This window comes from Papio anubis, chromosome X (genome assembly GCF_008728515.1).
Source record: "Papio anubis isolate 15944 chromosome X, Panubis1.0, whole genome shotgun sequence".
NCBI lineage: Eukaryota > Metazoa > Chordata > Mammalia > Primates > Cercopithecidae > Papio > Papio anubis.
In genome coordinates, this window is record NC_044996.1 from 30,420,304 (window position 1) to 30,442,433 (window position 22,130).

Sequence of the window (22,130 nt, forward strand, 5' to 3'; positions counted from 1 at the left end):
GCTGAAGTCAAATGGTATTAAGCACATTTGAAGATACTATGAATTTGTTAATGTAAGTCTATGGGGGAAACAAATTGGATGGATGGATGGATGGATGGATGGATGGATGGATGGATGGATGGACGGACGGACGGACGGACGGACGGACTGACAGAGTCTTACCCCATTGCCCAGGCTGGAGTGCAGTGGTGTGATCATGGTTCACTGCAGCTTCTACCTCCTGGGCTCAAGCAATCTTCCTGCCTCAGTCTCCCAAGTAGCTAGGTCTATAGGTGTGTGCCACCATGCCCGACTGATTTTTAAATTTTTTGTTGAGATAGGATCTCACTATGTTGCCCAGGCTGGTCTCGAACTCGTCAGTTTAAGACATTCTCCTGCCTCATCCTCCCAAAGCGCTGGGATCGTAGGTGTGAGCCATCATGCATGGCCTGCAAATTATATTTATTTGCAGCTGTAGACATTTAAAATAAAGATATAAGCATTCTCAGCTCTTCCTGTAGATTAAAGTTTACATTTAGAAACTATTAATCCCAACTCAATTACAAAGCAACTTTAATATTTGTAATTTTTCTTGAGCTATAATGAACTGTTTTTATGGCAAATAAGTCATTTAGAGAATGACTAGCAAACACTCAGCTCAGATACGTGGAATTTAGCAGGGGTTTTTTTTTTTTTTTAGTAGACAGAGTCTCGCTGTGTCGCCCAGGCTGGAGTGCAGTGGTACGATCTCGGCTCACTGCAAGCTCTGCCTCCTGGGTTCACACCATTCTCCTGCCTCAGCCTCCCAAGTAGCTGGGACTACAGGCGCCCGCCACCACACCCGGCTAATTTTTTTGTATTTTTAGTAGCGACGGGGTTTCACCGCATTAGCCAGGATAGTCTCGATCTCCTGACCTTGTGATCTGCCTGCCTCGGCCTCCCAAAGTGCTGGGATTACAGCCGTGAGCCACTGTGCCTGGCCAGCATTCTTTTTTTTTTTTTTTTTTTTTTTTTAAATTTATTTATTATTATTATACTGTAAGTTGTAGGGTACATGTGCATAACGTGCAGGTTTGTTACATATGTATACTTGTGCCTTGTTGGTGTGCTGCACCCATCAACTCGTCATTTACATCAGGTATAACTCCCAATGCAATCCCTCCCCCCCCCCCCCTCCCCATGATAGGCCCCGGTGAGCAAGTAGGTACCTTCTAGTAGAAATAATAATCACATTTCTTAACAGGTATTAAGGACAAGGATCATTGTTCTCCTGTTCACTATTGTATTCTCATTGCCCAGCACTACATTTGGCACATGGTGGATACTTTTACTTGGTTGGATGAATTTTCGCAGTTTAGAGACTTTAAAAATATCACATTTCACTAGGATAGGGAATTGGCCATTTCAATAGTTTTTCTATCAGACCCTGACACAACATTTTTTTTTTTTCTTTTAAAAATATATGTACCTGGCTGGGTGCGGTGGCTCACGCCTGTAATCTCAGCACTTTGGGAGGCTGAAGTGGGTGAATTGCTTGAGCCCAGGAGTTCAAGACTAACTTGAGCAACATGGTGAAACCCTGTCTCTACAAAATAAGGGCCATGGTAATGTGTGCCTATAGTCCCAGCTACTTGGGAGGCTGAGGTGGGAGGATCACTTGAGCCTGGGGAAGTCAAGGCTGTAGTGAGTTGTGATTACCTCACTGCGTTCCAGCCCGGGTGACAGAGTAAGACCTTGTCTGTCTGTCTGTCTCTATTTTTTATATAGATATAATACACACACGCACGCGCATCTATCTTGTCTTGAGAGATACATCTTATATCTTTGGTTTTGCTTTTGTGTTTGCTTTGGTTTCTAATTACGAAATACATGTTAGTATAGCCTATGCTTTGCAAAATAATTTGGCCTGGGAATACTTCTTTTACAGTAGAAATTAATTTTGTGCTATTTAGAAGAATCCAGTATATCACACAATATTCATTTTATTTAGTATTCTCTGCTTTTCAGAGCTTTATATTCATCACCTGTGATTCCTTAGGTGACTGTATTTATGAACTATCTTCAAAGTGTGCTTAGAAACTATATTGAAGGAAACTGTATTGAAGGAAAGCAGCAACTTTGGTTTTTATGAAATGCTCAGAGAGACAGACAGATGCAGCAAGGATCACATGACCACTTTTATTTTCATCTTGCCGTCTAGATGACCTGACCTGTTCGTTAGAATTTATTAGTTCTGTGCCTCTCCAGTTCCTTTTAAAGAAACAAAATAATTTTGTTTTATAAATAAGTTAGCATTTTAGGAGGTGAATGTGTGTCCTACATATGATGACAGACTTCAAAAAAGAAAAAGTTAGCCGGATGTGGTGAGTACCTGTAGTCCTAGCTACTCAGAAAACTGAGGTAGAAGGATCTCTTGAGCCCTGAAATTTGAGGCTACAGTGAGCTATGATTTGTGCCACTGCACTCCAGCCTGGGTGACAGAGTAAGGCCCTGTCTCAACAAAAATAAGATTTTAAAATTTATGTATGTATGTATGTATGTATGTATGTATGTATGTATGTATGTATGTTTGAGACAAGAGTCTTGCTCTGTCACCCAGGCTGGAGTGCAGTGGCATGATCTCAGCTTACTGCAGCCTTCGCTTTCCAGCCTCAGCCTCCTCAGTAGCTGGGACTACAGGTGTGCGCCACCACACGAGGCTGGTTTTTGTATTTTTAGTAGAGATGAGGTTTCGCCATGTTGGCCAGGCTGGTCTCGAACTCCTGACCTCAAGTGACCTGCCCGCCTTGGCCTCCCAAAGTGCTGGGATTGCAGGCATGAGCCACTGCGCCTGGCCAAAAACGGGATTTTAAAATCTGAGTATCTTTCAGAAAAAAATAAAGTGGTGGTATATATTATTTGATTATTCAGGATTTAATTTGTGGATTATTCATTCTTGTTTCTCATATTGCCTCTTTTGTTATTTTGCTGTTCACAAAATATAAAATTAATATTTTGCTCTTTTAGCTTAAGTAGGAAATACAGTCTTTTGAACTTTGTATATTAAGTATTAGTAGCCATTGATGATGTTTTCTAGAGATACAATATTACTAAGAAAAATTGAGCTGTTTCTTGTGTGATGTCTAACCTACTGGGATAAATCATTAGGAGTTTGTCAGTACGTTATATTTGAACATTTAATATTAATTGGATATGTTTAATCTTACCTGCTTTTTCTTTAGGTGGCCACCGAGTACTAAATTCACTTGGGAATAAAAGAAAATCATAAAAGTATAAGAGAAAGGTATACATAAGACTAAGAGCTTTAGACTTTAGCTTCAGCCTGTTTTCAACTTTCTTGTTTGCTTTTAGGTCATTTTCTCATTTAGGAAATGCATCCTTGACTTTCAAAACATAGACATAATACCCTTTCTGTCTGCCATTTTTGCATGTACTTTGGTCAGAAATGGCATTCATCTGTTGTTCATATGACATTACTGGCGTTTAAATTGATCATAAGTTCCTTGAGGGGGAGGAATAGATCAGACCTAACATTGTTTCCCCTTTCTCTTCTCAACACAGTTTGTTATCATGAAGTGGTTATTTTTTAATAAGCCAGGCTTTGGACTGTATGTTTCCAGGGCAGGAAAACCTGTTTTAAAATTATATCTTTTTTTTTTTTTTTTTTTTGAGACGGAGTCTGGCTCTGTTGCCCGAGCTGGAGTGCAGTGGCCGGATCTCAGCTCACTGCAAGCTCCGCCTCCCGGGTTTACGCTATTCTCCTGCCTCAGCCTCCCAAGTAGCTGGGACTACAGGCGCCCGCCACCTCGCCCGGCTAGATTTTTGTATTTTTTTTTTGTAGAGACGGGGTTTCACCGTGTTAGCCAGGATGGTCTCGATCTCCTGACCTTGTGATCCGCCCGTCTCGGCCTCCCAAAGTGCTGGGATTACAGGCTTGAGCCACCGCGCCCGGCCTAAAATTATATCTTAGGTTTTTTTTATTAGCTCCTTTTAACTGTGTGTGTATGATATCAGCGAAAGGTTGTATTTTCAGGCATCTCATATTATGGTTTAGAGTTCTCATAGGGATTTCAGGACCAGTAAGAGTCATATCCTGTTTCTATTTAGGATGTATTAATGTATGTATACATAATGCCAGGTGGAGAATCACAAAGAAATTTAAAAACAGTTGTTTTATGAGCTTCTTTTTCCCCTATGTGTTATTACTATAGGGCTGCGAGTGTTACAACAAATCTATATCTACTAAGCAGTCAAGGTCAGGCACGATGGCTCATGCCTGTAATCCCAGCACTTTTTAGAGGCCAAGGTGGGTGGATCACCTGAGGTCAGGAGTTTGAGACCAGACTGGCCAACATGGCAAAACCCCATCTCTACTAAAAATACAAAAATTAGCTGGGCATGGTGGCCTGTGCCAGCTTCTCGGGAGGCTGAAGTAGGATTGATTGAACCTGGGAGGCAGAGGTTGCAGTGAGCCAAGATTGCGCCACTGCACCCCAGCGTGGGTGACAGAGCGAGACTACGTCTCAAAAAACAAGCAAACAAAAAAAACCAACAAAAACAATAAGCAGTCAAATGCAAGGGAACGAAATCCTTATTTACTAAAACACATTAGTAGGCACTGGGGAATTTAGCTTTTGAGTATGGATATCCTTTCCCAATATTTTTGGTTCGTTTATAGTAGATGTCATTTTCTCCTTTTTAAAGGAATTGTCTTAGAAGAAAGAAGCAAGCCATCATTTTACCCACGTAAATATATGAATATATTTCTGACATTGAGGTGTTCCAGAAGATGATAAAGAAATGATAGCAGCTCCAGAAATACCAACTGATTTTAATCTACTACAGTAAGTGAATTATATTCTGATAATTTTTAAATACTTGTTTATTCCACAGAATGGGGAATACATTAACTTCAGTTAAATTTCCTTCTGCTTGAGAAGATCTAATATATAAAATAGTTGTATGCTTTGCAAGAGTTTATATCAGCACTCATCAAGGCTCTGTAATAATAACTATTTTGTACTTTTTTGTTGTTGTGTTTTAAATTTATCTTTTAGTTTACATGCTGCACAGTTTATTATTTTTTGTTGTGTAGTTCTGAGTCCATACTTGGTTTTGCAATAGCAACTGTTTTGAGAGAGCATCATACATTTCTTAAAAATTAAGTTTTCTCATTAGTGAGGTATACTATGTGGTAATATTTAGGATGTAATGTCAGATTTCTGTTACAAAATGAAATGATGATTGCAGAAATAAGTTACGTGTATATTGGTCCAGAAAGTGGTTTCAACATAGGTATCCTCTTTACCCCCATCTAAAAAGCTAACTGTACTCCTTAGCTTTTATTCTAATTACTGCTTGGTTTTGAAAGATTTTGAACTACTCTATGTAACAGTGATTTTCATACTAAGGTACAGTTTCATGAGTTGCCTCAGTGAAAAGTGAACTTTTAAATTGCCCGTGAATTCCTTTATTTACCTGCCCCCCACCACTGTATTTTTTATTAGGATCTTTATGAGACCTGACTTGAAAAGATAGTTTAGTTGCTAAAAATTTTGAAAACAACAGACCAATACCTTTGTACATAATGGCAGCAGCGTCTACTTTTGATCGTATGTAGATTTTCATATTTTTAATAGTTTTGTTATCTTCAGTGGAGATTATGAATCTTCTGGGACCAAATACATTCAGGTTCCCACAAAACAGCATTTTTAGTGAGGATTTTATGTATTCTAAGTCTCATATCTTTGTAAAAGTTAATTATTACCTTTGTTAATATTAAATGTCTGCTGTATACAGGATGTTATATTAGATCCTGTGAGGAATTAAGTTAGTACTTCCTGCTGCCTTTATGAGTTTATATTTTAAAGATATAAAGAGAAGATTATGAAGTTTCTTATATACTTGATTAGAGACTATAAAAAAGGTTTATATTATGGACTAGACTATTGACTATTAGAATATCTCAAATAATTAGGACCTGAAATAGCATAATGAATAAAAGGGAATTGATGTTGTGGGGGTAGAACAGACCCGGTATTTGATTGGGTATGTGGGGTGGGGGGCACAGTAAAGAGGAATGGAAGATTCAGTCGTGTGATAGATGACTCAGGATGTTTCAGGTCACTGAATGGTTAATACAGTATGTTTAATAAACATAAATGTTATTTCACCTAGGTTAGTTTTGTTGTTCTTTTGATCTTAAAAACACAGGAAAGCATTGAAGAACGGCTTAGGAGAGTATTTCTTCTTTGGTTGGGAGTATTTTAGACTTTCGTTCTGATTACTCAAGCTTTCTTCGGAAAGTTTTTCAGTAAGTTACCAAACCTCTAGTGGTTCACTCTTAGCTGGGATAGCTTGGAGATGAGTATTAAGAGGATAATTGAGCCCTTGATAACTGTGGCCATTGGAACATTGTGAAGAGTAGTGATTTTCTTCAGACTTAAAGCAGTTACTTAGCTCTTTAAGAGAGCTGGTGTCCCACAAAAGGCTTGGGAAGAAATAAATACTACTTATACATCAAGATATTTTAAATTTGCTGACGAGTTGATGGGTGCAGCACACCAACACGGCACAAGTATACATATGTAACAAACCTGCACGTTGTGCACATGTACCCTACAACTTAAAGTATAATTTTAAAAAATAAAAAAATTAAAAAAAAATAAATTTTCGGCCGGGCGCGGTGGCTCACGCCTGTAATCCCAGCACTTTGGGAGGCCGAGGCGGGCGGATCACAAGGTCAGGAGATCGAGACCACAGTGAAACCCCGTCTCTACTAAAAATACAAAAAATTAGCCTGGCGCGGTGGTGGGCGCCTGTAGTCCCAGCTACTCAGGAGGCTGAGGCAGGAGAATGGCGTGAACCCGGGAGGCGGAGCTTGCAGTGAGCCGAGATTGCGCCACTGCACTCCAGCCTGGGCCACAGCGTGAGACTCCGTCTCAAAAAAAAAAAAAAAAAAAAAAAAAAAAAAATAAAATTTCATTTTTTTTGCAAGGCCATATAGACATGTGAGAAGATTATTGATGACAATAATCTTCTTAAGATGTAACAGGCATGAGCTTCAGGGTTAATATTATAGTAGTCATTCAGTTTTTGGTGCATTAACTCTAGGGAATGGTATTTATTACAGGCCCTTTCCTCTCAACATTGTGGGATATAGTTAGGATTGCCATCACCTTCCATACATTGTTTAAATTACTTTGTATGTAAGTGCTATGTAGATAGTAATTTTTTTCCTGCTAATGTCTTAATCATTATTTTAGATTTATGAAGTATTCCTACCTCATAGCCTCTGGGCAACTGGTTATTGTAGCAATAAAATGGAAATAGAAGAAATCTAGATTGAGAATACTAGTTTTATAAAGATAGCCTTTCACTTCAATTCCATTTATTTTAAGCAAAGCTGGTGCTAGGTTTACACATTTAGGATGGAAAAACCTTTATCTTTTATGGATGTGGCTCAATTCTAAAATCCAGTGTGACCCAAATACTAATATAAATATGCCTTGCTTTAAGCATTTAAATGAGGGTATGTTACTACTATTTAGATAGACTCATGTTTACTCATTTGGAAAGCATCACATGTATTTATTTAAATCAGTGTGCTTCCATATGTTTGTGAGAAAATCCAGATTATACAAACTAGCCTTACCCCCACCCAGAACAAGGGACAGTTGTTTAGGACTATAGATTCATATGTTGGAGATTGTAGAGACTTTAGAGATTTAATTCTTTCCTGCATATATATTATTTATAGATGAGAAGATTGAGATTGTCACTTGTATAAGATCCACAGTTACTTAGTACCAAAACTGTTCTCCTGACTATAGCTTATCACCTCTTTACTTCATAAAGGATATTGATCACTTAGCATAATTCCCTAGTGTATTTCAAATGATTTAGTTTATAAAAAGGTTTTATAAGTACCCTTTCAGAAATACATGTTTTGTATATTGACTCACCTAGATTTATAAATACTTTTCGAGTGAGGTAGGAGAGGTCAGAGGATCCATAATCATAAAACTCACTAATAAAGTTCCTTCAATGCCTAGTATTAAAATACAGTTTTTCCGCAGCACTATGATCTTTGAAGTAGGAAATGGAACCAGCCATTACATGGAATACCACAGTTCCTAGGGTTAAATTTTAAGACCCACTGGATTAGTTTTCATACTTCGGTTAAAAATTAACAAAGATGTTTAGATATTTGTACTTTAGTTATTATTTTACTATATATAACTATAGTTATATAGTATGGTGTTTTTGGGAAACATCTTAATTACTTATAAGGCTAATATGAAGTTTTGTTAATAAGTTGACCAAGCCTTTCTTTTAGAAAATATGGGAAAAATTAGAAACTCTATATAAATTTCTAAGGAAGGTTTTTAATTCTTGCTTATCTTTCTGTCACAGGGAGTCAGAAACACATTTTTCTTCTGACACAGATTTTGAAGATATCGAAGGAAAAAACCAAAAGCAAGGCAAAGGCAAAGTATGTATCAAATATGTGACTTTATTTTGTATCCTAAGATCTCTCACACACATAAATTTAGGTTATGTCTCAGATAGTTTTATCTTTTAAAAATGACTTTTTAAGGGGGTGGGGGTTGTATGGTAAGCCTTCTGGATAAATGTGGTCCTTTTGTCTTCTAGACCAGATAGCCTTTGGGATCTATTTACACTGCTGTAAAGTTGCAAATAATAATAATAATAATAATGATGATGATGCATCATTGTTTCCAGTAGTTTATTTTGTAAAGCATAGTATGTTAAGCAGAATGCAATGTTCTGTTGGCTTTATTTTTGTTTTCCCACAAGTAATAAAATGTAAAGCAAAGTAATATATAAAATCTCTTATTCTAAAGCACTCTAAAAATGTAACATACAACCAGTTTAAGGCTAATGGGCTACAATTGATAATAGTTTTACTCTTTATAAGTAATATGAAAGATAAAAAATTACAAAGTTAAGTTCTGAGTCAATATAATGTAAGTTTAGAGTGTGAGTGGGTTAGCGGTTAGCCTGAGCTGCAGATAACTTGGTGAATGGTTAAATTATTTTGTTGTTTTGGAAAGTACATTTGACTCTGCATGTGTGTAAGTACATTATGCAAAAGATAACTTGTTTTTGTTGTTCAGCATTTGTTTTTCAAAATGAATTTTGGATTTATATTGTCTCATGACATACTTTGAAAAAGTCTTAACAATACAGAAGTTTACGATGACCAAAGTGAAATTTTTCCATAACCCTATCACCCGGAGGTAATTTATTCTTTAAACATTTTGATGCACATACTTTTATTCATACACCTATGTATAAACATGATTATAACATTTTAAGTGGAGTCATAATATGCAGTTTAACGTGCTTTTAAAACTCAATGTTATGTTGTCAACAACTTTCCCATAAGTGAATGTAAAACTCTGTAACTTATTTTTTTAAAATTTTTAACTTTATTTGTTTTTTTGGAGATGGGGTCTCTCTATATTGCTTAGACCAGAGTGCAGTGACTATTCACTGGCACAGTCATGGCACACTACAGCCTCAAACTCTTGGGCTAAAGGAGTTATCCTGCCTCAGCCTCTTGACTGGACTACAGGCACCACAGGCCTGTGCCACAATGCCTGGCTTCTCTGTAATTTCTATTATTTTTTATTTTTGTAGAGTTGAGATTTCACTATGTTCCCCAGGCAGGTCCTGTACTACTGGGCTCAAGCAGTCCTCCTGCCGCAGCCTCCCAAAGTGCTGGGATTTACAGGTGTGAGCCACCGTGCCCAGCCATTCTCTTTTGATTTCTTATTGTGGCACAGCATCACATTTAATGTATGGAACATAATTTTTAATGCTTGGAATATTTTTTGAGTGCTCATAATTCATGTGTTTCATAATTTTGTGTGCTCTCTTATTTCCTTAAAAAGATTTGAGAGAGGGATATGAATAGAAATGTTAACGGCTATTCAAAGATAACCTTAATTCTGTTGGATAGCATACCTTAATTTATTAGAAAATCATTTTTTTCCCCCATTAACCTACTTTTGCTTTTGATTTAATTTACAAGTTTGGATAAGATTCTTGGTGGCACCTGAGTAGAGGACTCTGAAGTTTTTGTGCCACAGTTTGGTTAAGGTTGTATAGCTACTACTGTGGGTGAGCTGTTGGGACAGATCCAGGATTTATTATAATAATAGCAACTGCATTTTGACACTATACTATGTATGTTCCATGTGTTGTGCTAACAGTTTCACATGTTAATCTAATATTTGAACAACTGCGTAGATGAGAAAACACCATTATTTTATAGGTAGGAAACTGAAGTCCAGAAAAGCCTAATGGTTAAAGGATTTGAGCTCAGGTCTGTGCCCTTAACCCTGTATACTATACTACCTCCTAAAGTCTTTATGTAGAAATTTTTTTCTCTCCAAGATTGTACACAGGTTAGGATATTTGCTATTTGTATATTGCTTCCTTTGTGTTATCACTCCTTGCAAATTTTTTTTTTTCTAGCACAGCATACCCATTCTGCCATTTTAATTGTCCCAATTAGTTTTTCATACTGACAGGGACTATTGAGGCATTTGATAGATAAACTGCAAATATATAGCTCCATGTTAATTAATGTTTTATTTTTTACTAGTCTACTCTGTTGTAGTTGATCTTTTCTTTCAACCTTGTCTCTGAAAATCCCTTTACTGGGGACAAAAGCCTTTCATTGTACAATTAGGAATTAATGAATTAGGTTCACAGAGACTGAATCTCATTTACAGAATATAGCAATCCCCCTTATTCTCAGGGATACATTCTAAAACCCTAAAACCCCCAGTGGATGCCTGAAACTGCGGATAGTACTAAACCTTGCATATACTACATTTTTTCAATATAGTAACCAAAATGGCTAGTAAGTGACTAATGAGCTGCGGGGATATGCTGGACAAAGAGATGATTCACGTCCTGGGTGGGATACGGCAGGATGATGAGTGATTCTATCATGCTACTCAGAATGGCGTGCAATTTAAAACTTTTGAACTGTTTATTTCTGGAATTTCCTACTGAGTATTTTTGGACTGCAGCAGACCAAGGGTAACTGAAATTAAATAAAGTAAAACCCAGGGGAGGACTACTGTATTGCAAATTAACAAGTAATATGTTTCAGGTGTTGGGAAGTGGTTTAAAGTAACTGTTAAGAGTTGAGTAGTTTTGCACTCTTGGAGGAAGAAGGGACCCTCTAAGGAATAAAGTACGTAAATACCACAGGCTTTCAGTGGAAAGAAATTTGTAGGCATGGCTATAGATCAGAGGTCCACAATCTATGGCTTGTTTTTGTACTGTCCAGGAGCTAAGAATAGTTTATATATATTTTATTTTTTATAGAGATGGGGTCTCGCTCTGTTGACCAGACTTGTCTTGAACTCCTGGCCTTAAGCAATCTTCCCATCTCAGCCTCCCAAAGTATGGGGATTACAGGTGGGAGCCACCACTCCTGGTCCTGTTTTAATATTTATTTATTTATTTATTTATTTTTCGAGATGGAGTCTCGCTCTGTCGCCCAGGCTGGAGTGCAGTGGCGTGATCTCGGCTCACTGCAGCCTCCGCCTCCTGGGTTCCAGCAATTTTCCTGCCTCAGCCTCTGTTGTAGCTGGGACTACAGGCGTACGCCACCATGCCTGGCTAATTTTTTGTATTTTAGTAGAGACAGGGTTTCACCGTGTTGCCCAGGCTGGTCTCGAACTTATGAGCTCAGGCAGTCCACCCACCTCGGCCTCCAAAAGTGCTACGATTACAGGTGTGAGCCACCATGCTGGGCTGTTTTTATATTTTTAAATAGTTTTAAAAATAAAGAATATGCTACAGAGACTGTATGTGGCCTACAAAGCCTAACATATTTACTATCCAGTACTTTACAGAAAGTTGGCCAACGCTTGCTCTCTAGATCGTAGAGATGTGTTGGTCTAAAAGAGACCTTTAAGAAATCACGAAATCCAGGGGTCAGAATATCTTTCTGTAAAGTATTTTAATTCAACCCTGACATTTGAGAAATGAGGACTCCAAGTTAGGAATTGGCTTGTTTTCCTAAAGTATAAGAGCTGTGGGAGGTATTTTTATAGCTTAGGCATATAGGGAACCCTTTCCCTGATTTTTTTGATGCCCCCCCCCACCCCAAATACTGACAACTTTTGTTATAATGGGCTTCATTTCCATAGTTTTCATTAATTGAATTTTCATGATGACTAAATGTTGGAGGGAGGCCTAAAACAAGAATGAGATTGATAAACCTACTCCCAATGTTCGGAATTCCTCGTTCAGAGCACTGCAATGATTTCTAAGACTAACAATGCAAATGAAATGTTGAACTGAGTATAAGGTACATACTTGATAACGAGTTTGGTTATTCTTGCTGCCCACTTCAGTCTGCATCCAAAAGCTGCATACGGGAGTAATAAAACTTGGAGACAACTACCTTGATTTACTATACCCTTGAGATTTCTCTGATTATACTTGAGAGAGATTTTTGCAGTGTTTTTCAAACTTTGTTAATATTTTGAGGGCTTTTAAGTCTGTGATTTTATATTACTTTTCAAAATAGATTCAAATCTGTATTTTTTGTCATCGTTTCTATTGGTCTTCCTACCAGATTAAGATTCATGTAACATTTACTGAACTCCTTTTGACATAATTTTTTCATTTTACAGTGATAATAATAGCTGACATTTTTTGACTTTATTAAATGCTGGTATGTTGCTAAGTACTTTGTGTCTTCATTATCACAGCAACCCTATGAGGTAGGCACAGTTTTATCCTCACTTTACAAATTAGAAAAACATCACTGAAACACAGTGTGGTTAAGTAATTTGCCTAATGTCACTCAGCTAATTGTAGCAGAAATTTGCACCCACAGAGTCTCTGTCTGCAGAGGCTATGCTTCTAACTACTGTGTCGTGTGAGACATGGTAGTATACTTGAAAAAATGGGCCCCACAAAGAGGCTGTCACAGTTATATTATTTTGTTATAAGTGGATGGAATTCTTTAGGGCAAGTTTAAGCATGTTATAATTATGTACCCTATCAGCTACTTCTACTGTAGCTGTGTTTTGAACTCTCAAGGATAGTGATGTAACTTAACCACCTCGTATTTTTTTTGCAGACTTGTAAAAAAGGCAAAAAGGGCCCAGCAGAAAAGGGCAAAGGTGGAAATGGAGGAGGAAAACCTCCTTCTGGTCCAAACCGAATGAATGGTCATCACCAACAGAATGGAGTGGAAAACATGATGTTGTTTGAAGTTGTTAAAATGGGCAAGAGTGCTATGCAGGTAAGATTTATGTTGTTCTTCCCAGTTCATTTGTACATTTTAAACTTTAATGAGTTTATATAGAGTGTAGCTCTGATTTTTCTAACTGCATTTTAAACATACACTACTTATTAGAAAAAAGCAACAAAATCATCAGAAAACTCTTGGGATGTATTTCTTCATATATAAGACTTTTATGCTGTGTCTTGATTCATTTTCCACTGCATTTTTTTTTCTTTTTTCTTTTCTTTTCTTATTTATTTTATTTTATTTTTTTGAGACAGAGTCTTGCTCTGTTGCCCAGGCTGGAGTACAGTGGCAAAATCTCGGCTCACCACAACCTCCACCTCCTGGGTTCAAGCGATTCTCCTGCCTCAGCCTTCCGAGTAGCTGGGGTTACAGGTACAAACCACCATGCCTGACTAGTGTGTGTTTCTTTTTCTTTTTCTTTTTTTTTTTTTTGTGGGTATTTTCAGTAGAGACGGGATTTCACCATGTTGGCCAGGCTTGTCTCGAACTGCTGGCCTCAAGTAATCTGTCCTCCTTGGACTCCCAAAGTGCTGGGATTACAGGTGTAAGCCACCATGCCCAGCCCATTATTATTTTATTATTAGTTTTTTTTTTTTTTTTTTTTTTTTTTCTTTGAGACAGAGTCTGGCTCTGTCGCTGGGCTGGAGTGCAGTGGCACAATCACCGGCTCACTGCAAGCTCCGCCTCCCGGGTTCACGCCATTCTCCTGCCTCCAGCCTCGAGGTAGCTGGGACTACAGGCCGCCACAGCGCTTGACTAATTTTTTGTATTTTTAGTAGAGCGGGGTTCCACAGTGTTAGCCAAGGATGGTCTTGATCTCTGACCTAAGTGATCCTCCCGTCGGCCTCTAAAGTGCTGGGATTACGAAACATTGAGCCACTGCGCCCGGCCTGTGTGGATTTTTGAGGTGGAGTCTCACTCTGTTGCCCAGGCTGGAGTGCAGTGGCACGATCTCTGCTCACTGCAACCTCTACCTCCTGGATTCAGGCGATTCTCCTGCCTCAGCCTTCCGAGTAGCTGGGATTACAGGTGCCTGCCACCACGGCTGGCTAATTTTTGTTTTTTAGTAGAGACGTGGTTTCACCATGTTGGTCATGCTGGTCTCAAACTCCCGACCTCAAGTAATCCACCTTGCTCGGCCTTCCAAAGTGCTGGGATTACAGACGTGAGCCACTGTGCCCAGCCCCAACCCATTATTTTTTTTAATGGCATAAGGTAAAATACAATTTGGTCAAAAATATGCTGATGTAAACCATGGCTATGAGGTCTCAGTTTTCCCTGAATTTATATAGATGCCATTAAAATACGAAGTCTTCTACCTATATGGAATTCCTGATTGAGTGACCTAATATAATTACTATCCACTTTAGTGAATTTAATTAATCTGGTTACTGTTGTCTATTATAAATTTTATTATTTGTGCTTGTTTCTTAATAAAAAGTTGGAGGCATATTAATGTCAAATCATTCGAATTATGTTTTCTCTGCATACTTTTATGACAATAGAAGCATTTAGGCTTTATAATAAAAGTGGAATAAATGCTATACTCAGGGAATATATATGCTTAATAAAGTTTTAATTTAATTTATAAAAGCTACAGGAAATAGTTTTTTTTGTTGTTTAATTTCAACTTTTAGATACAGGGGTTACATATACAGGTTTATTACGTGAGTATATTGCACCTAGGAAATGAGTGTAGTATCCAGTGGGTAGTTTTTCAGTCCCCACCCCCCACCCCCAGTAGTCCGCAGTGTCTATGTTTCCCACATTTGTGTCCACGTGTGCTTAATATTTAGCTTCCGCTTACAAGTGAGAACATGTGGTATTCGGTTTTCTGTTCCTGCGTTAATTCACTTAGGATTATTGCCTCCAGCTCTACCCATGTTGCTGTGAAAGACACAATTGCATTCTTTTTTATGACTGTGAGGAATAGTATTTCTTCATAGAAATAACTTTAATCAGTGATGGGTGCACATGAATGGTTTTCTGAGAACTATCCATTCAGGCTTTTTGTTAATAAAAATTGACACAAAAACCTTGTTTAGAAATACAGAATTAGCTTAATATGTGTGGTTTTGTAAATAAAATGTATCAAATGAGACTAATAACAGTTTTACATGTAAAATGTGAAAATACTTGTTAATTGTTTGAGCTTTCACCAATTTTACGGAGCAAAGAACTTAAAAGGTGCCAGATTTATTCATACCATTCTAATGCACCTTTTTAAATCCGTTTATTAATGTTTGCTTGTATACCATGATTAGAGTGTGGATTCTTTTTCTTGTTTAATGTTTTAAATTACTGTTTTGAATATGTTTGACTTTTAAAAAATAAATAATGTCTTATTATATTACTGTGCTATGGTTTATTTAGTCATTTCCCAATTTTAAAAATTACCTTTCTCTCTCTAGTTCTTCTTTTGGGTTATTTTTATCAAGAGGATAAATTATTTCAGTTACATTATATTGCATTTCATTACTTTCCTTCTTATTTTTATATTATACATTTTCTCTATAATAGTTTGTTCTAAGTAGTTAAATGCACTAATCTTCTTTCTGCTGCTATCTTTTTAACATCAGTGTCTTAGTCTATTTGGGCTGCTATTGTAAAAAACCAACGTAGGCCAGGTGTGGCAGCTCACATAATCCCAGCACTTTGGGAGGCTGAGGTGGGTGGATCGCCTGAGGTCAGGAGTTTGAGACCAGCCTGCCCAACATGGTGAAACCCCGTCTGTACTAAAAATACAAAAATTAGCCGGGCTTGGTGGCTAGCACCTGTAATCCCAGCTACTCAGGAGGCTTACGCAGGAGAATCACTTGAACCTGGGAGGCAGAGGTTGCAGTGAGCTGAGATCGCGCCATTGCACTCCAGCTTGGGCAACAAGAGTGAATCCCTGTCTAAACAAACAAACAAACAAAAACAAAAAACCAACATCAACTAGGAGGCTTATAAAAAACAATTTTATTTCTTACAGTTTTGAAGGCTGGAAAGTTCAATATTAGGTGCCTATAGATTCATTATCTGGTGAGGGCCTGTTTTCTGGTTCATAGATGATATCCTCCCACTGTGCCCTCACATAGTAGAAGGGGCAAAGCAGCTCTCAGGGGCCTCATGATCTAATTGCCGTCTATAGGCTCCACTTCTTAATACCATAACATTGGTGACTACAGTTCAATGTATAGTTTGAACACAAAATCCTTCAGACCACAGCTATGAGAAATCCTGACTCATAATCACTATTATTAGGCTATTCCATTTTTATCTAAAAATGAATATTTTCTTTATTTTTATGTTGCTTATGGCTTATCGTATTAAGTTTGTACCTCTATCTGTGCCTTTTTTTTTTCTTTTTTTTTTTTTTTTTTTTTTTTTTTTTTTTTTTTTTTTTTTTTTTGAGACGGAGTCTCGCTCTGTCGCCCAGGCTGGAGTGCAGTGGCGCGATCTCGGCTCACTGCAAGCTCCACCTCCCGGGTTCACGCCATTCTCCTGCCTCAGCCTCCCGAGTAGCTGGGACTACAGGCGCCCACAACCGCGCCCGGCTAATTTTTTGTATTTTTAGTAGAGATGGGGTTTCACCGTGGTCTCGATCTCGTGAGCTTGTGATCCGCCCGCCTCGGCCTCCCAAAATGCTGGGATTACAGGCGTGAGCCACCGCGCCCGGCCTTTTTCTTTTTTTTATTTTAAGATGGGGTTTCACTATGTTGCCCAGGCTGGACTTGAACTCCTGGGCTCAAGCAATCCTCCTGCCTCAGCCTCCCCAGTAAGTGGGACTACAGGCACATGCCGTTGTGACCAGCTTGGTTTTCTGTTTCGAAATGTGTTTCCCTCTTAAGAGAGAATGTCTGCACTATCTCTCCATTGATTTCCTGGAATCCTTTAGACAATTTTATTTCGTTATGTGTGTTCCCAGTTGTGTTACCCTTTCTAAGACCAAATTTGATGGAGGAAGTCCTCTGTTTAGAAACTTCCAAGGGTTCTTATCTAAAATTTCTAGCCCAGATTTCCTTATGCTATATTTTCTGTTCTCCAGTCACAGTATATACTCAGCCCCTAGGCTTTTCTTTTTTGTTTTTTTTCGTTGTTTGCAATAGTTTTCTTTTACTCCCCCCTTGCATATCAAATAGGACTGAGTGAATCAAGTGTCAGTCTTCTGAAAAGCATTCTCAGACACTACTACTTTTCCTTTCCAATGTGTTTTTTACCCCCTTTTTTTTTTTGTATTTTTTTTTTAGTAGAGACGGGGTTTCACCATGTTAGCCAGGATGGTCTTGATCTCCTGACCTCGTGATCCGCCCGTCTCGGCCTCCCAAAGTGCTGGGATTACAGGCTTGAGCCACCGCGCCCGGCCTGTTTTTTACCCTTATCTTTTCATTATATAGCACTTATACTGTGCCTGACTTTGATTTTAGATTGCTAATTTTTTGATCAAGGATCATGTATTATTCATTATTTTTGCATTGCCAGGATATACTTATCTCAGTAGTAGTAGTAGTTATTATTATTATTATTGTTGTTGTTGTTATTATCATTTGAGACAAGGTCTCACTTTGTCACCCAGACTGGAGTGCAGTGGCGCAATCTTGGCTCACTGCAACCTCTGCCTCCCAGGTTCAAGTGATTCTCGTGTCTCAGCCTCCCAAGTAGCTGGGATTACAGCTGCATGCCATCACGCCCATCTAATTTTTTTTTGTATTTTTTGGTAGAGATGGAGCTTCATCATGTTGGCCAGGCTGGCTTTCTCAGTAATTATAAGTCATAGTCAATAAATACAAGAATGGCCCTTGGTTTAAAACTAATTGTTATATTTTAAGAATGGAGAAAGCATGCATGTGCCCCCTAATTTTATTATATAACAGATGTTGAATTTTGTTATATAGGTTCTCAGCGTACTATTTGATTAAAAATTTTAAGCATATTTCAATAGCTCACATCATTTTTATTACAGCAGACATTTTCCTAGTGAAAACTCTACTTGATCTTCATGAATTACTTTTTAATGTGATGTAGTGGTCTCTTTGTAAGAGTTCATTGAATATTTTGCGTCTTTATTGATGAGAGTAGCCATTGTTCCAGTTATCTATTGATGATGCATAACAAACCACCCCAAACTTAGTGATGTGAAACAACAATCATTTTATTATGCCTAATGATTCTTTGGGTCTGGAATTCAGACAGAACTAAGTGGAGATGACTTGTGTCTGCTTTATGATGTCAAGGGCCTTAGCTGGGGCCATTTGAGTGCCTGGCACTACCACAGTTAGGGACTATAATCATTTGGAAGCTTCTTTACTCATGTTTAGTGCCTGGTCTGTAGTGATATGAAGGCTGGGCTTAGCCAGAACTGTTAGCATACTTACAAATGGCCTTTCTATGTGGCTAGGGCTTCTTACAGTATGGCGTCTGGGTTTGGAGAGAATGTCCTAAGAGTAGTGTCCAGTTTGCTAGTGCTCCAAGAGACCAGTGCAGTTGCTGCCTGGCGTTCTGTGGCCTAATTTTGGAAGCATCACTGCATTCTGTTCTAGAGAAGATGACGTAGACCCTCTTACTGGGGAGCAACGTCCAATAATTTGGGGCCATGTTTTAAAACTGTCATAATCTCTATGATATATTCTTTTGCTGTTTATTGCCTATATTATATTTGGGAAAAATACTGAGCACGTTTCTTTTGTTAATTATGTTGATTAATATAAACAAGTAGAATACAAAAAAGTAGAAATTAAGTAAAGTTTTAGAATAATTCCAGTCAGTCTATCTGAACCAGGTATTTCTTAGATATTTTTCCTCGATTTATCTTTATTGTGTAATCGTAGTATCTTTTTTGTACATTAAATTCTACATATTTTAGTCATTGTTTGTACTGGATTTCCTATTTATTTATTGGTGTATAACTTAGAAACATTTCCCTCTCCCAACCTTTTGTTTTTTACGCTAGCTCTTGTTTATCATCTTGATTTTATTTAATTTGCTGTATTTAAAAATTGTTTTTTGTTGTTGTTGTTTGTTTGTTTTTTGGAGACAGAGTCTCGCTCTGTTGCCCAGGCTGGAGTGCAGTGGTGCGACCTTGGCTCACTGCAACCTTCGTCTCCCGGGTTCAAGTGATTCTTCTGCCTCAGCCTCCCGAGTAGCTGGGATTATAGGCATGCGCCACCACACCCAGCTAATTTTTGTATTTTTAGTAGAGACGGGGTTTCACTGTGTTGACGTCTCGAACTCCTGACCTCAAGTGATCCGCCGGCTTCAGCCTCCCAAAGTGCTGGGATTACAGGTGTGAGCTACCGCACCCGGCCTAAAAATTTAAAATCAGTTTTGTCGTTCTCTCTCTTGCCCCCAAAGGAATAAAGTATTCCTTTTATTTTTTAGTTCTAGCCTATTTTCTTTTTTAAGAAATAACCATATTGAGTTATATTTACCATACTATAAAATTTACCCTTTAGAGTGCAAATTCAGAGTTGTGCAGCCTCCATTAGAATATAATTTTAGAATATTTTATTTATTTTTATTATTATTTTTTGAGATGAAGTCTCACTGTGTTGCCCAGGTTGGGGTACAGTGGTGTGATCTTGGCTCACTGCAACTTCCACCTCCTGGATTCAAGCAATACTCCTGCCTCAGGCTTCCGAGTAGTTGGGATTACAGGCATGCACCACCACGCCTGGCTAATTTTTGTATTTGTAGTAGATACAAGGTTTTACCGTACCATGTCAGCCAGGCTGGTCTCGAACTCTTAACTTTAAGTTTTCCACTCACCTCGGCCTCCCAAAGTTCTGGGATTATAGACATGAGCTAGCACACCTGGCCTGTATTGTCTTAATTATTTTAAATTCTCTCATTCCTTTAATGTCACCAAGAAATCACGAGTAATTATACTTGATGGAATTGAGTTCCATAGTTTCCACATTCTTTTCAATGCAAAATAAATAGAATATTGATATGTCATTTTGTGTTACCAGATAGTTGTTTTACTGAATTCGATTCTATTTTATTGTTAAAATTGAACTTTAAATTTCAATGTGTAAGTATTTATATTAAAGTAATGTGATACTATATAATCTTAAATTTTATGACTTTATCAGACTTAATTGATTTTGAGAAAATTAGGAGAAGCTAATGATTTTATTTTTTTCCCTCTGCTGTAGTCGGTGGTGGATGATTGGATAGAATCATACAAGCATGACCGAGATATAGCACTTCTTGACCTTATCAACTTTTTTATTCAGTGTTCAGGCTGTAAAGGTAAGATATATTTATTTTGAAATCAGCAGCTCTCAAATAGTCACTTCATTGTTCCACCTAAAGAGATGTTGTTAGCACTTTACATGGTAAATAACGCTAAGGCATTATTTGCATCATATCCATACAAAATTTGTGAGGAAAAAAGAGCAGAGGACAAAGTAAGAGAGAAAGTCTATTGACAAAGTTTTATTCATATGTGAAAGTTATCTGAAAACTTAGCAGTTTATAATTGTTATGTTACTTTTATTAGATATATTTCCCACTTTCAGCATCTGGTTTTAGGAACAAAGAAATGGATTAAGAAGGGAGGAGGAAGATAATGAAGAGGTACAGGTTCAGATGACAGGGAATTATACAGTGTAGGGAGTTAAAAAGTGCCATGAATAACAGTAAGTAAGCAAGCAAGCAAGTAAGTTACATTAAGTAAGTTAAATAAGGTATTGATGAAATTGACATTTCTTCTAAAAGGTAAAGAAATTTTGTTGTGTGTAGTGGTGTTACTTTAAAAACATTTTGAACTGGGAATTATGAAAGTACAAAATACATAAATTTCTTCCCTAAGACAGAAGTATTTAGGACAAACATTTGGCAGGGGGACAAAATTATGTAAGTTGGGGAGTCATATATCCTCATGGATCAATAAATGAGTCAGTCAAGATTACGGGCAGGTTCTGATGTATCTGGTGTCTTCTAATACTTAGCTCATCCTTGAAATTTCAGATGATGCGCAGGCAAATACATTTTATGGAGATTTCTGGGTGTACCTTTTTTTTTTTTTAATGAAAGTGGCATCAAAAACATTAGAGCATTAGAAATTGGGAGAGAAGTTTACTTAAAAATAGATATAAAACATTAAGGTGGTAAAGAATGATTTATTTAAACAAATGCAGAAAACGAATTGTAAGAAGCAATTCAATTCTGCAGTATTCCTTTAAAGATACCATAATATCTTTGAAAAACAAGTAACATTGGCATTTTGAGTTTGATCACAACATTCAGTGTAGTATGTGTATTAAATGTTACCTGTCTGTGAGGCCTGAAAGAGACAAATATATTAAATTCTTGAGCCTGTGATCTTTATAATGTCACTAAGTTGTTGAGAAATTTAAAAAATTGTCTTAATCATAGCGTATAGAGAGCTGCCAAGTTTACTTCATTTGCCTTAAAAATGTAGCTTTATTTCAATATTAGAAAATTCAGTTGACTTCTGCTCAGAGGAGATGTTGTTGTGATGTTACTATGGTATCCTTAAGGTTCTGAACCAGGTTGACTGTTTAAAGATGAACTATACTAAAATTATTTTTGCCTATATCCAGTCATTTTTTTCTGGGGTAGGATGGATACAAGTACCTGCTTGTTGTGTCATAAAATCAAGGGCTATGTCCTTTCTCATTAAACTCTTTGCAAATGGAAGGTTGAGTGCATACAACTGAACAGGGGCCGGAAATAATGTAACGAGTTGAAATTTTAAATCTTAAGTCTCCCCTTTTATTTTATTTTATTATTATTATTATTTTTAGAGAGAGTCTTGTTCTTTCACCCAGGCTGGAGTGTAGTGTCGTGATCATGGCTCACTGCACCCTCTACCTCCTGGGCTCAGGTG

General features: G+C 37.6%; 1 protein-coding gene across 9 annotated transcripts in view; it reads left to right on the forward strand.

Annotated features, from left to right (window-relative positions):
• The window catches only part of STAG2 (stromal antigen 2), a 141,819-nt gene that overhangs the window by 57,088 nt on the left and 62,601 nt on the right, over positions 1 to 22,130 (forward strand). For 5 of the 9 annotated variants that reach the window (XM_021932925.2, XM_021932924.2, XM_021932918.2 and 2 more), the window contains exons 2-5: positions 4,684 to 4,823; positions 8,395 to 8,473; positions 13,121 to 13,285; positions 20,431 to 20,527. In XM_021932925.2, coding sequence (XP_021788617.2) covers positions 4,780 to 4,823; positions 8,395 to 8,473; positions 13,121 to 13,285; positions 20,431 to 20,527 — 385 coding nt within the window. In that variant the 5' untranslated portion in view covers positions 4,684 to 4,779. Of the gene's footprint in view, positions 1 to 3,200; positions 3,263 to 4,683; positions 4,824 to 8,394; positions 8,474 to 9,119; positions 9,243 to 13,120; positions 13,286 to 20,430; positions 20,528 to 22,130 lie in introns of all 9 variants that reach the window. The other 4 variants (XM_021932923.2, XM_021932920.2, XM_021932929.2 and 1 more) reach the window with 2 other exon arrangements.